Source organism: Falco peregrinus, chromosome 12 (genome assembly GCF_023634155.1).
Source record: "Falco peregrinus isolate bFalPer1 chromosome 12, bFalPer1.pri, whole genome shotgun sequence".
NCBI classification, from domain to species: Eukaryota; Metazoa; Chordata; class Aves; order Falconiformes; family Falconidae; genus Falco; species Falco peregrinus.
Window position 1 is genome coordinate 23,281,014 of NC_073732.1, and position 14,058 is coordinate 23,295,071.

General features: G+C 42.3%; 1 protein-coding gene across 1 annotated transcript in view; it reads left to right on the forward strand.

Moving 5' to 3' along the window:
* Positions 1–14,058, forward strand: part of SPATA16 (spermatogenesis associated 16) — an 87,318-nt gene that overhangs the window by 28,693 nt on the left and 44,567 nt on the right. The window contains exon 5 of the mRNA XM_005242847.3: positions 11,270–11,354. Within this exon, the coding sequence (XP_005242904.3) occupies positions 11,270–11,354 (85 nt within the window). The remainder of the gene's footprint in view (positions 1–11,269; positions 11,355–14,058) is intronic.

Here is a 14,058-nt window from a genome sequence, read left to right on the forward strand (position 1 = left end):
ATTAACACTGCTAAAATATAAAAGTTTCAACGTGCAGCAGAAGTTTTTAACCACTTAACATGCTTAAATGAAAGAAATGCATGAGGAAATGCAATGGTGACTTGGCTTGTATCACCATTACTACTAGCATTAGACACTTACAGAGGACTGTTCAGCTGAAGACCACAAGGTATATCACAAAATATTTCACAAATCATTAGCTAACTAATGGCAGAACAGTCAGTGCAAATTAGGCAAGAGACTGAAAGGGTCACTTTGCTCATCATTTAAGATGGATGTTAGTGGTAGAGCTCTGAAGCTACTAAAATAGCAGCAAAGCTGTTTGTACAGGGAGTAGAAGACTACTTTACCCAAGCAGACAAGCAGAGTTGCAGAGAGGATTTTGGGAAGATGAACTTCAATTTTCTGTGCTGACTTCAGCCAAAAAAAACCAGGACAAGCACTTTTCTTTCTTCAGGACACACATTCTGATTATGTCAAAGTAATCTCCACTAGCTTTCACACGTCAGGAAAGGAGAAAAAATCTGTTCCTCAAAACGAGGAAACAGTTTTTCCCGGTTTCTTTAGAAACAGGATTTCAGATAAACCTGGAATACTTTACTGGACCGTAAACCCACTGACACCTTTTTGTAAAACAAAACAAAACAAGCACAGGTTATTTTTCAAACAAAACACTCTGAAATTATGAAAGTGAAACATTTTGTTGAAAGACAATGAAGTGTTGTGACAGTTCCTAGATCTCCGGTTATATCTCACTGATAACAGTCTCTTCTTAAAAAAATCTTGTTGGGGTGTTGATTCAGAGAGAAATTGTCATCTACTGAATCATCAACAGTTGAGGTTCACTGATCAGCCAGATATTTTACAGCTGTGTTAGGAGAGTATGTTGCTTGTGACAGGTGCAAAATCCTGCCCAGGCTACTTTCAAACCCAAAAATTCACTAATATCCCAACAGATGAAATGTTACAAAGGGAATTGTTTGGAGTGCTGAGGGGGCAGGGGGAGAAGGAGGGCTTTCTCCTTGAAGTCAAGTCAAAGATTTTTTTAAAATAACACACAACAATAAAAGCTAAAAAAAAAAAACACAAACCACAACACACAAAACACAACACTTTCCTAAGAAGCAATACGTATAAATGCCTATATTTGAGAAGACAGTATGAACCAAGGTGGTATTCATAAATATGATTTAAAAAATAAGTAAAAAATAAATGCAGTTGGTGTTACTGCAGATAAGCAATCAGTAAGTTTACTACATCAGCAGGCAAGAGGGAACTCTGTCAGCTTTTTTCCCCACGTTGAGTAGCTTTCAGGAAACTAGATGATTTTAAATGAGATTATGTATTTTGTAAAGGAGAGGAACATTCTGACAGACTGAATCCAGAGTGGTTCCAAAAGCAGTGACTATAGCAGTATTCAGAGTTTAGCCTAGTTTAACACAGTGTTATAGCAACTGTGCAGAGCTGCTTCTGCAGATTGTGTTAAACTAAGCTTAGCACTACTTCCGTCATCTCACTGGAGTCACTGGTCCTAGTCAAACCCCACTAATGGTGCATAATGTACTCTGCTCATTACAGACAAACCATGGCATACAGATATTCAGTTGCAGTTTCTGGAAATACAAACTTGGTTTTTGCTAGCATAAGCTGTCATTTATTGCTGCTTGCTTTTTGCATGAGAACAAGGTCACACTACTCCTTTTTCTGCCTTTAAGTATCCCTTGCCTTCCCACCCCCTCACGTGATTTTTAAGTTATCGCATAGTTCATTAAATACACCCCAAACACTGTATGGGTTTGCAGGCAGGAGTGGCTGGCTGTGAACAGTTCTACTCGGCACAAGCAGCATGGGTAATGACATTTAACTCTGCCTACCTGTCAAGCCGAGATCCCCTAAGATTTTGTCTCTGAGGACATGCCAGACAGAATTCTTTGGTTCAGAGAAGGTCATAGGTTAGAGTGGGGTCAACTGTAATTTAAGCTTAAGTTCCTCTGTGTGTAATTTTTACTAGTAGAGCCCAGTATCAGGAGGATAAATATATGAAGCAGTCTAAATACAAGGATGCCTGAATTAATGTAAGGACTTAGATATGGGCATATCTGCATCACTTCTGAATTCTGTCAGCTGCATAGTGGTTCCTTTGGGATAGCACTCTGATAAGATGCCACCATGTGGAGTGCAGCCTGAGGTCATTTGGCATTGTAAAGCAATCCTAGAAACACCCCTGTGGGGTCACAGATGATGAATTCCAAAGTGCAGCAACCACTTTCACTAAGACGACAGCTAGTAAATATATTTCTCCTCTATTGGTATCTCTGATGTTAGAAGACTGCTCTTGACAAACAGAGTAAAGATTTAAACCTCAAGAGGGAGAGAACCTATTTCAGTTGAAAGACCATCTTGGCCCTTGAACAAATGGACATAAATGCATTTTATATACATTTAGTCCGGAAGTTACCAAGAAGTTTTGGGTGTTAGAAGACATTTAGTCTTAGGAGCAGCCTCCAACAGCACCTACTACTAGTACCCAGCCAAAGGACACACAGTCACAGCTGATCAAAACACCGCTTAATAACCAGAATGGAAAGTTCAGGAAAGAGTCCTGGGCTCAATTCTGTCCCAAAACTGAGAAAATGTTCTTGGAGGAGGCCAAGGAGAAATGAACCTTCCTGGCAATATAAGGACTGCTACTTCGGGAAGAAGGAGATAAGGGACACCTATGTGCAAGGGGATGTGTAAGCCACAGAAAAACCTCAGAGGTCCACGTTATCTTCAAGGACAGAACAGGCAAACCACTGGCCCCTTCTTTCAAGGACAGGAATGCTAGAAAAGGAACATGCACCCAAGGATGAACCTCAAAGCTCCTGAACAAAGAGTTACCAGAGCCTCTGTGTCCTTCAAGTTACTAAGTCCACGGGCTGTGGCCCCACAGCTGCCTGTTACGCATCTGCAGGAGAAGGCCTGACCAGATGAGCAATAAGGCATGAAAGCAATTTTTCTTCTTTATTCAAATAGTTCAGACTGTTGCTGACACTGAATAGCCTTGAATCAGTAGTAAGGTGAAAATTCATAACTTATAGAAAAATGTAGCCACCTATTTGCTCTGAAACTGGGGTTTTAAGTACAGAAGGGATTCAGCCCCTTTTTCTCATTAAGCTGTATAGCTCTCATCTTTCTGCTAATCAAAATGCTGTGCTGATTTAACAGTGTCACCGTGTTCTGTGAAAAGCTTAAGATAGCTCTTTTATCACCAGCTAGAACACTAGTGACTTGAAATTGTTGTATACATGTAGGGGAAAACAGACTGTCTGTCCCTCTGCCAGAACAAACAACTCATATTCATCTGACTGCACAGAGTAGGGGTGAGCAATCTTTAAGGAGGAAGAAGTTTTAGGATCTTAATAGCTGTGGTATGGCTGACTCAGCTTTTTGACATTCTTATTTAAAAAAAAAAAAAAGTTAATAGTCTAGGTAATCCCATCCACTGAAAAGCAAACCAAGTCTGCAAGCAGTAAACTTCAGCCCTCTGTCAGAGTTCAGGTTTGCGTCTCCTTTTAGTCAGGCTTGACAATGTAGCACAAGAAAGCTGGGTGAATAGTTTGTGTTAGCCTGTATGTCCAGGTTTGTTTCACAAACCTTACAGCTGTACTAAAGACAGGGATCTAAATGGATCTAACTAAGTGGGGCTGGGCGTTCAAGCCCGGGGGACCCCAGAAGCTGCTGCCTCCTGCACACACCGGCCACAGGCCTCGGTACCCTGCTGGGGCCCTCCCTAGGGAAAACTGGGGAAAGTTTATGTTCCTTCTCCAGCCTAATTGTTTCAGGTTTCCTAACCCAAAATAAAAAAATCCAATGTATAAGAAGAAAAAAAAAAATATATAGACACACCTGTTGTCATAGCAACAGCTCCTTACACCACACATGAACACGGGGGTCCCGCCGGGGCCTGCGGGTCACCACGCCGGAGGCAGCCCTAGCAGCCGGGCAGGGTTACCTCTGTCCAGTATTTTGGGAGTTGTCAGGGCTGGGGCCCAGCGGCTGTCCCAGGGCTGCAGCATGGCAGCCTGCCCTCAGCCCATGCCAGGGGCTGCTGTGGCCGCAGGGCCGCATTGCTCCCACCACCTGCAGGCTGTCCCCCACGCAGGGCCACGGGCCCAGCGGGCTGCTTGGGGAGCAGGGCCCCCGCTGCACAGGCAGGTGGGCATGGTGCCCAAGGTGAGAGAAGAAAGCGGATGTTTTTCCCTCAGATGGGAAGGGCTCCCGCCGGCTAGGTGTCCTCCATCCTCCCCAGAGCAATCCCTCAAAAGCAGTGCTTCATAAACTGGGTCTAGGGAAGGAGCTCAGACAAGTGCTGGGAGCAAAGCCCAGAGGAACGGCCACATGGCCTGTTACTTCATTTGACACCAACATAACACGTTAATCCGTGTCTGCGATCACCAGCCACTACTCCACCACGCACATTATTTCTTATCACTTGAGATTGTCCAAGCGTCAATCAGGTCACTGGGACAGGGCCCCCTCAGAGGGAAGAGGCAGCCTTTGATGCTCGTTTCTCCACACCCCACTCCAGAAGTGAACCCAAACACTGACAGCACAATGTACCCGCCTAGCCCCGGGAGCGGGGGACATGGTGAGACACCAGAGAGCAGAGCAAGCACCAGCCAGGGCCCAGAATAAGAACAGACCACGGGCCTCTGAAATTTCCATCCCATCTCTCCCATCCCTGTCTGAGTCCCCAGCTGTCAGGCTTGCGCACGCCCTGCAGCCTCCTGTGCCTCCAGAGATTTGCACAGCACGTGCATTTTGACCGGTGCGTGTTTCACACCACGTCATGGAGAGCCCAAGATCCTGCTGGGCTTAGCAGCCTGGTTGCTTGAGCATCCCCTGTCATTTTAAAAGACTTGTCATTTCCCCATGTGTTGCTCAGCTCACGTTTGTGAAGCAATTTCTGTGTCCTCACGTAACAGTTGCCATTAAATGAGAAACATTAGTTATCACTGCATTGCAATCTCAATGCGACACAGGAAGTTGTTACCTGCGTGCAGCCATGGGACAGATGATAATAAATATATGTGTTCTAAATACAGGTGCCATTTGCCTCGCAGGAAACCTACTTCTGCTTTCTAGCAATGGACTAATGACCCAGAAACTTCAGCAAAGACATCAAGCGTACCCCATCGCCAACCTGGAAGGGTTTGGCAGGACAGGAGAGCTTTATCGCAGCTTCCCCATGCATTTAAGGCCAATGGTGACATGCTTCAAAGGAAGTTTTAGCCAGTTCTCAACAGGAATTAGCAACATCAAGGTGTTATGCATTGATAACAAAACTTTTGGCCCCATTTTGGGGCTAGTCTGCATATAGGTAAATACTGACATTATTAATTTCATTCCTGCTTAGTATTCTGGAGTTCTGTTTATCTCTCATCATGTAATCATTTCTAAGTGTCTCCATAACATCCAAGTAATAAGCTTACATTTATTTAGGATATATGGAGATGTTTAAAAATTAACCATTATTATTTTGTTCACTTTTCAAACAAGATAATTGCATTAAAATTACTACTTCCTACTTATTCCAGTTATAAACATTATTTTCCTTCTCTAACCTCAGAAGAAAATGAGAAAGGTCACCCAGAAGAGAGCAGTAGTTTATTTAGCATCTTATATCTCAGACTCAGTACTCTGACATTAGAGAGCTCAAATACCCAGGTATCTCCTTCAGAGCTGATCTAAATAAGAATATTAAAGTTTCTGTTAAACTGAAAAAACAGAGATACACTTACCCTTTCCAGGCAGTTAGGTCTGCACACAACTAACATCAGGTAGCAGTAGCCAAGGCTGCCTATTAGTATCACTTAGTGCAGATCCAGGTGAGATCACTTGAGGTAGAGAGCAAAGGTAATTTTCTGCCACTTATCAGTCTCTTGACCTTAGCAGCAATTGGGGCTGAATAGCATAGAAGAGTGAAAGTTACTTCCATGTGCATAGGCTGCAATTATTCCTAAGGCTCTGCCACCTACAAAGAAATCACCCTCTCCCCTTCAGGGCTTTTTTTCCTTTTTGTGCAGCTCAAGGGGAGCAGTCAAGGCTTAAGAAGCTGACCTTGAGTCTTACCCTCATTTTTTTCCCCAGTGTTTACATTGGTAAATGAACACACAAGTATTTAGCAACAATGCTAATTTCTTGTCATCTTTGGGAATGTAACACTTTGGTGCATTCCAGAAAACTCTGCATATTTCTCACACCCATACCATCCATTTTCTTGTCACAGGCTTGCATGGCTTCGGCAAAGACTTTGGCTGTATGCTGGCTGATAGTGTCAGCAGCTGCCATGCAGCAAAAGCTACCTTTGACTCTTATTACAAGTCCTATGCATGTCTGGAGATGGGCTGAGGGAGACAATTTAGGATCTGTGGTGTGCTTTTCACTTGCATGTATAGAAATATATCTTATTATTCTGCACCACCAAGTGGCCACACTGAGCAGATATTGCAAGATGCCTTTGGATCCAGACTTACTACATTCACCCAGATGGGTTTGGTTATGTTATGGAACTTCTTACTGGCCCAAAGCAGCAACAAGGGAAAAAAAATCTGAATAGAAAGCCTCATGTTCTGAAAGAAGGAAGTGTTGCATTTTCTGCCACATCCCCTAAGGTGTTCCTGAAGGTGTATTGTCAGAACTGCTTCGGTTCAGACAGAGCTATTTGGTGGGCTGCACACCTGAAATTCAGGCATGTTTTAAGTATTTCTAATTAGTAATTCAAAACTGCTGGATGGTTCTGTAAATATGAGGCCAATATTTCTGAATATCAATTAAGTCGTCGTGTCAGAAGCAGAAAGAGAATGCAAGTATCTTTGTTCTTTACAGACATAGTTTAATACCACTATCTGAAAGATCCCACTAACAGAAAGAAAAGAAAGAAAAAAAAAAAAACCAAGAAAAAAAAGATGGCATTTCATGCAGAAAAATGCATTACTTGGTCTAAACAGGAGCTATTTTCCCGTTCTTTTGTACCTGAAGTTCCTTGCGCTCAGGAAGGTTCAAAGTTGAACTCCTATGTAGCCTCTCTAGAGGTACAAATCAAAGCGAGGTCTGTTGCTGGCTGGCATTACTTCTCCAAAATCTCCACATAATGTAACAGCTGATTCCAACTGATAACATTACACATAGCATTTAATATACATTATTGGTATTGTAACAAGGCAGGGACTGGTCCCTCATTCTGTTTCTGGGAATATCAGTTAATGTATCAGGAAATTACTTCTTTCAAGGACTTCTGTTTTCTGCTCTTCCCAAACCCCTGTTGGGGAGGGGAATTAATCCCGCCAGTCTCAGCTGTACTCACCACAGAGCTGCTTTTTTATCTATGGAGTACCAGTGAACAATGACGCAACTCAGCTTCATTCTCAAGATATATATTATCTCCATAAACCTTTAATAAAAATGCAATCCTACAGTATGTTCTAGACTTTTGCATGCTTCATTCCATCTATAATTTTACCTATAAAATTGACTATAATTCACAATGGATGGCTACTTTAGTCATTACAGATTCCCCCGTTGATCTGTACTTAGTATTTTATCAGTCTGCAGATTGGACCAATGTTTTCAATCTGCAACTAGAAAAGACAGTTGCAGCTTGTTCTGTAACTAGTTTTCAAACTGTTTTAAAAATAGATACAGCATGTCTTTAGCAGAGGTGGAAGTGTAACGCTGGACTAACCCGACCAAGAAGAGATCATTGTATACATACAACCAGAATAATCTGAATTGCAGAATTACCTGTAAGAGTAACTATTTCACCTATATTCTTTACCTCTTCCCTGGAAATTTTTATCAGATATAAGAAGGGAAGCTTCAGAGTCAGAAAGTGTGAATTCCACTCCTCATTTTTTCATATTTTCCTCTCAGTTTGGGGAACGCAAATTTTCTGTCTTCACTAGTACATTGAAGGAAATGGAAGCATCGCATTGTACAGTGTAAAAAAACATCGCCAATGAGTCTATTTTAAAATAAAGAAGGGCCCTCCAAATAAAGGAGAAAACCTCCAGAGCTGTATCATTGAAGGAAGGTTGGTCAGTTTTGCTGAAATGCTGTTAGGCATGTAGCTATCAAAAAAGAAATAAAACCAAGTATGGTGTCTTGAGATATGTGCACACAACAGGCTTTCACTCTGATGGAGAGGGAAAATGATGTTAATGAGTTGGGTCATTGGCTGAGGATCTTAAATAATAATTTCACAAACAGTATTTCCTTAATATTTTGCTTAAGTCTCATTTCAGAGTGCTTCATGGGCTCATCAGTCTCTTGCTGAAAGTCTTTGTTACCTGGGTTTCTATGGGCCATATGGGTAGGTGCTCACAGGGAGTTAGGAACCCAGCTCAGTGCTTCATGCCTTCCTGTATTTCAGTGGGAGCCAGGCTTTTAACCTACCTAAATATCCCAACTGGACCTTTGGTTTCTGAGTGTTTAGGTCCCTAAATATTTTTCAGTGCCCAGCCCTGTAACCATATTCAGACAGTGTAACGCCACGTGTGTCCTTGCATCTGGAAATTCACAGTTCCTTATTGCGTGTGTCAGTCTGGCCCTGTGAACTCAGCCTTCGAGGCCTTCAAAGAAAACTCTCTGACTTGGGCACATTTGGTGTTGGACACAGGCCACACACATAGAGAGCATTAATGCTAGTGTTTCTTTTGAAAGTGGAATTTTTTAAGTCCCTCATAAGCCCTGAGGTCACAATAGCAAGTGTCAGTTCTGACCTGTGGGTGCTTTCTGATGGCTAAGGAACCGAGAAGTAAAATTGGGATGGAGGCACTCGAAAGGCTGGGAGGGGTTTTACGTGTGTGCCTCGCCATTCCTGATATAATGGAGAAATCTATCAGGGATAAAAGCAGACGTTGAAAAACTAAACACGAATGCTGAAAATGTAAGCGTGTTCTGATTATTTAAATACGAACCAACTAAGAAGGAAGAATAAAGAGGAAAGGTGTTTGTCTGGATTGCAGTGATGCCTGGAGACCTCTGCCACGATCAGAGTGGTGTTGTGCTGAGCACGCTGCGAAAAATTAGCAAAAGATTGCGCCAGGAGGACTCGCACACCAAACAACTAAATCAGTCAAATACGATTGCCTGCAGTTTACAGCTGATGCTGAGAAACAGAGAAAGATAAAGTGACTTGTCTGAGAATTGATTCCAGATTTGTCCAGGGCTCTGTGCACATCTCCACCTTTGAAAGCAGTGCCACCCCGGGAGAAGTGTTGGATACCGCCGAGAAGCCAGAGGTCACGAATTGGATGTCGTGTTGTGCTGCCAGTGGGACAGATCCTGGCTTTGCCAGTGCGTAGCCTGCAGTAGGGACGGCAGAGCGGCTGCAAGTGGCTCTGTACCAGCTGATTGCATTCAACCCGTGGCAGTGCTCCTGCAGCAGCAGGCAGCAATACGGTGACGCTCAAGGTTAAGGATTTGCCAGTTTTAATCTTTGAAATGACAGCAGTTGGGGGCCGGTATATCTATATCCCAAATTGTAAATGACCACTTGCAAATGTAGCTTTAGGGCTTGGGAATTGCTCTGAATTTAGATTGAAATTCCCTTCTTTCTGACAAGGTGGCCGCAGGAGGCCACCACCGCTCACATACACTGCTACGGATTAGCTATTGTCATTGCTACAGTAGCTGGAAGCTTTGTAGACCGCCTCCAGTAGACAAAAGGTAGAGAATAATATGATAGATTCTAATGTGACAGATTCATTCAAAGTCTTCCATCAATTTTGTGCCACATGGTTATTTCCCTTTTGCACCTCAGGATGCAGTGAAGGTCTTTCCTCAAAACCATCACCAGGTCAAGCAGGCAAAGCTGGATGCATTGCTCACCTTCTCTGCTTCATCCACAGGATCCATATGTCGTTCCTGGGATTAAACTCTGGCACCATTTGGAGTCAATGAGAGTATTGCCAGTGATTTTCAAGGCAATGAGGATTTCATCCTTTGTTCATCCTGTGCCGGCTGGGCTAACGATGTTCAATTAGAAACTGCTCTTTGTTCTAGTGCAGTCAAGAGGATTTTTGCCAACAATTTGAATGAGCATTGGATAAAGCTTATGGTTAAATCCAGCCCTTATGCAGAAATCCATGGATCCTACTGAATTACTTTTCTCCCAGTGAAATTAACAGGAGCTGTATGAGAACATCTAAGGGAAGATTTTGTTCCTGTTTGTAACAATATGTTACCCCCTGATACTGGGCCTGCTTTGAAATGTTTATTGTTAAATCCATGTATTTTGGGTTATATCTCATTAAGAACATAATACAGCCTTGGAAAGTACATTCTGAAAGGGTATTACAACAGGACTGGGATTACTGTTTGTGAGACACTTTTAACTAGGGGGAAATTTCAAATTCAATTTACAGTAACGTCAAAGCACAATTAATATATAGGCAATGATAAGGGGAACATGCAGAAGTACACACTGATAGCACTACATCAACAAATAAACTTTTGGTGCTAGTAATTAGGTACACAAGATTATTATATGTTTAATTGACTAAAGTGACAATTTGGAATTACATCTAGTCACATTTAATTGGATTCGGAATCTCTAGAGGAAAGGAAATGGAGAGCAGTGTGGAGAGGCAGCCATAAAAGCAAACTGATTTTCTAAAGTCTGTTAAGACTCTGCATTAATATCCATTGCACAATAGTTTTTTAATATCCTCCAGTCTAGAAAGAGTAATGCAATGATTGTCACAGACAGTGGGAGTACTAAAGCATACTCAATTAGGTAGCAAGATAGCTGATTACTTTTAGTTTGGTGGGTTGTTTTTTTAAGATATAGTTTAATCAAAGGTGAACTATGTCTGAGTTTGCCATAGAAAAGTGAAATTCTCAGACTGCCAAGCTAGTGTCATACATGTTGATGCTGTCCTGGAAGAAATATACTTATGTATATGATATTTCACCCAGAAATACTTTAAAGCAAAAAAAGAAAAGCCAGACTGAAATGTTGTATAGCAGTCACTAAATATTTGCTCAGAATAAAATACTGAAAGCTATTTAAAAAAAAAAATCTAGGGTTGTTTGCTTGCAGATAGTTTAGCTAGCTAAAAAATGTTTACTAATGCTTGTCTTAAAGTTGGGCAAAGGCTGAGAGTTATGTGTACTCTTTTGATACAAGCCTCACGTTACACTCTTTTAATATTACCTCCTTTAAACATTGCTATATACTTTCCTTCTCTCCCTTTACACTCATTTATTCTGCTTTTGTCATCAGGAGCGCCATGATTGCTGACTATATGTACTGGCTGACAGGAGGCACTGAGCAGCATACAAGCAAGCTCATCAAACTGTATTGGCAGGTAAAAATTGATAGCCCAATGAGGAAGGAGGTGCCTATCTCACTATTAAGACCAAAATGAAGGATTACCGCTTAAAAGACTGCCGACAAAGGTAGCTCTTGGGCATATCAATCAACAGGACACTATATAGTACTACCGTATTTATAATGAAGTAGATTTTCTTGGACTAATTTTAAGGGCAAAATTCAAGGTTGTTAACCCTTGGCTCATACTTCAATTTTATGGACTGCTATAAAATTTAATTCTGGATATTGTAGAGTCCCCTAAGCTATTTTTTGTGAAGTCTTCCTTCCACAGTGACACTTTCCTTTTGCAATTTGCATGATACTAATCCTCTGACACCTTTCCAAACTCTTCAACCGGAAGGGGAGGAAAAAATGACTGTAACAAATGGTCTCAGAGGAACCTAAAGTGCTCTGTGAAGGATGGCTAAGTAAGACCCCAGCCTACAAAGATTACTTATGTGGGGAGTAGACCATTGACTTCAATGAGACTTGTCTCTTGAGTGATACTTAGCAGCCACATCAGCACAAATTTAAGTTTAAGGGTACCCCTTTCTGCTCTGAGGAGAGCTCGCACATAAACTTGGAGGTGAAGGGATGCTAAAGCCTTTGCTGGCAGAGGCTTATTGCTGCAGGAGCTTATCACTGCCAGTGGTGTCCCAGCCTTCACCCTCCCTGTTTCAGTGCGACCAAAGCGCAGTTCAGAGGGAGTGCAGTGTTCGGGCCTCAGGCAGTGGAATACCCTTCTGCCTCCTACAGTGGACCTGGCCCTCAGGTCTTCCTTGAGTACACAGGGAATTTAATTATACTAGGAACAATGTAAATCCCTTGTGATAAAATTTCAAAGTCTGATTCTGATCCCATTTATTTTGGGTCTATTCTGTGAAAACATCTGTGACATCTGTACTTTATGTGAACTGGTGCAAAATATGTCTGCATTAGCCAGAGTAATAAAGATGAGAATCTGGTCTTTTATCTTCTCTCACATGGTAAATTATTCCTTTTTAAAACTATTATTAGTTGCATTCTTATTGGTAGAATGGAATAAATCTCAGTCCTGGGAGCTGCTGAATTTCAGCACTGCTGTGAGTGCGAAGTGCATCTCATTCAGAGAATTACCCACTGGGCTAGCGTTTGCAGTGCCTGTGAACTTTCTTATATGCTTTCCAGCAGAGAAGTTCTTCTGTACAAAACAGTTTGATTTTTTTCCCCACTGGGTCAGACTCATTTAAAATCTCGAGTTCACAAACAGGTTTTACGAAGGGGTCATTTCTTCAAATGGAATGTCTTTTTTTGTCTCTTAACATTGCTATCCATTGACTTCCCTTCTTGATGTCATGGATACGAAGCTTCAAAAAATAAACTTTTAAAGGAGAAGCTGTCATAGCTGTCCTCTCCCCCAGGGGGTCAGACCGTCCTGCTATGTAACAGGGCCGAAAAAAGTGGCATGAAGGGCAAGATTCATCACAGTGCTTCCTCATGGAGTCTAAACCAGAAGCTGTGGTTGGACACAGCACAGAAGTGGGGCTACTGAATCGCTTCCAGCCATTACCATCATCTTCTAGATAGTAAGCGCAGTGGTAGGACCCTGGGTTCTCTCTGCTTCACTCCAGAGCTCACAGCTCGTTTCTCTTCCCGATGGAGAGTTCATGCCTGGGCCTCCATGGACCCCTGTAGTACCAAGAGGCACGACCATGCTGTTTGCACCCCATTCCCACTCCTTCTCTGCCTTTCTCCTAAACCTGAGTTGCTGTCATCTCTGTCTGCAGAAGCTCTGAAATGTCAGTAGAGATCTAACCATTTGTTTGATCCCCCACCGTGCTTGATTTTCACTGGGAGACAGAGATTGCTCTGCAATTTTGTGCCTTTTGTGCGTATGCCTTAGCGTGGGCTAGGCTAGGGATTCAGCGGTATCTATGTGCTGACACACACGCAGTAGAGGCAGCTGGGTGCCCAGTACTGCTCCCACTCAAGTTAATAGCTAGCACTTAAGAAATGCTATTCATGAAGACGTATCCCCAGCACCAGTAACAACCTTTTCCTTCTCGAGTTGATGAGTTCTGTGCACTCGGCGTCAGGGGTGACTTCAATGTCATTAGAGCACACAGCAACAATTATGCAGGATGATGTAGCATGTGACACTGCACTGGGACTTTCCACCACAGAGACATCAAGCAGAGGTAACATAATCTTTTTTATTAATATTCTCTCTATTTCACAGTGTAAAGCTGAAAATAACTTGTCACAACTATACATGCTCATGTGCCTTTGTAACCAAAGCAACAGCTATTGATGCACGCTTCTCTTGCTAACTACTCCTCTGCCCCAGAACACGCTAGCATTGCCTCACAACCATGAGCAAAATTTTCTGAGGAGGAAGGGAATAGATGGTGAACAGGACCCTTTGTTTTTTACTTCTGTGAAGAAAGATTTTTAGATTAGATGTGTCACCCTCTGCTTTGATCAGTGGGTCATGTATATAATCTTCTGGTGTGTCATCGACTACTTCTGTTTCTTCTTTTCATGATTCTTTTAAGTGCTGGAAAAGGCTTTTCCTCCTCACTGTCCTCTTCTTCTTTGATGGCTTCAAAACATTGTACAGACCACTCGAATCCTTCAGCTGACATCTTTACTGCAAAAAATTCAGGCCCTTAATTCACATCTGCCAAGCTCTTTATTATTTATCCTACTTCTAAATCACT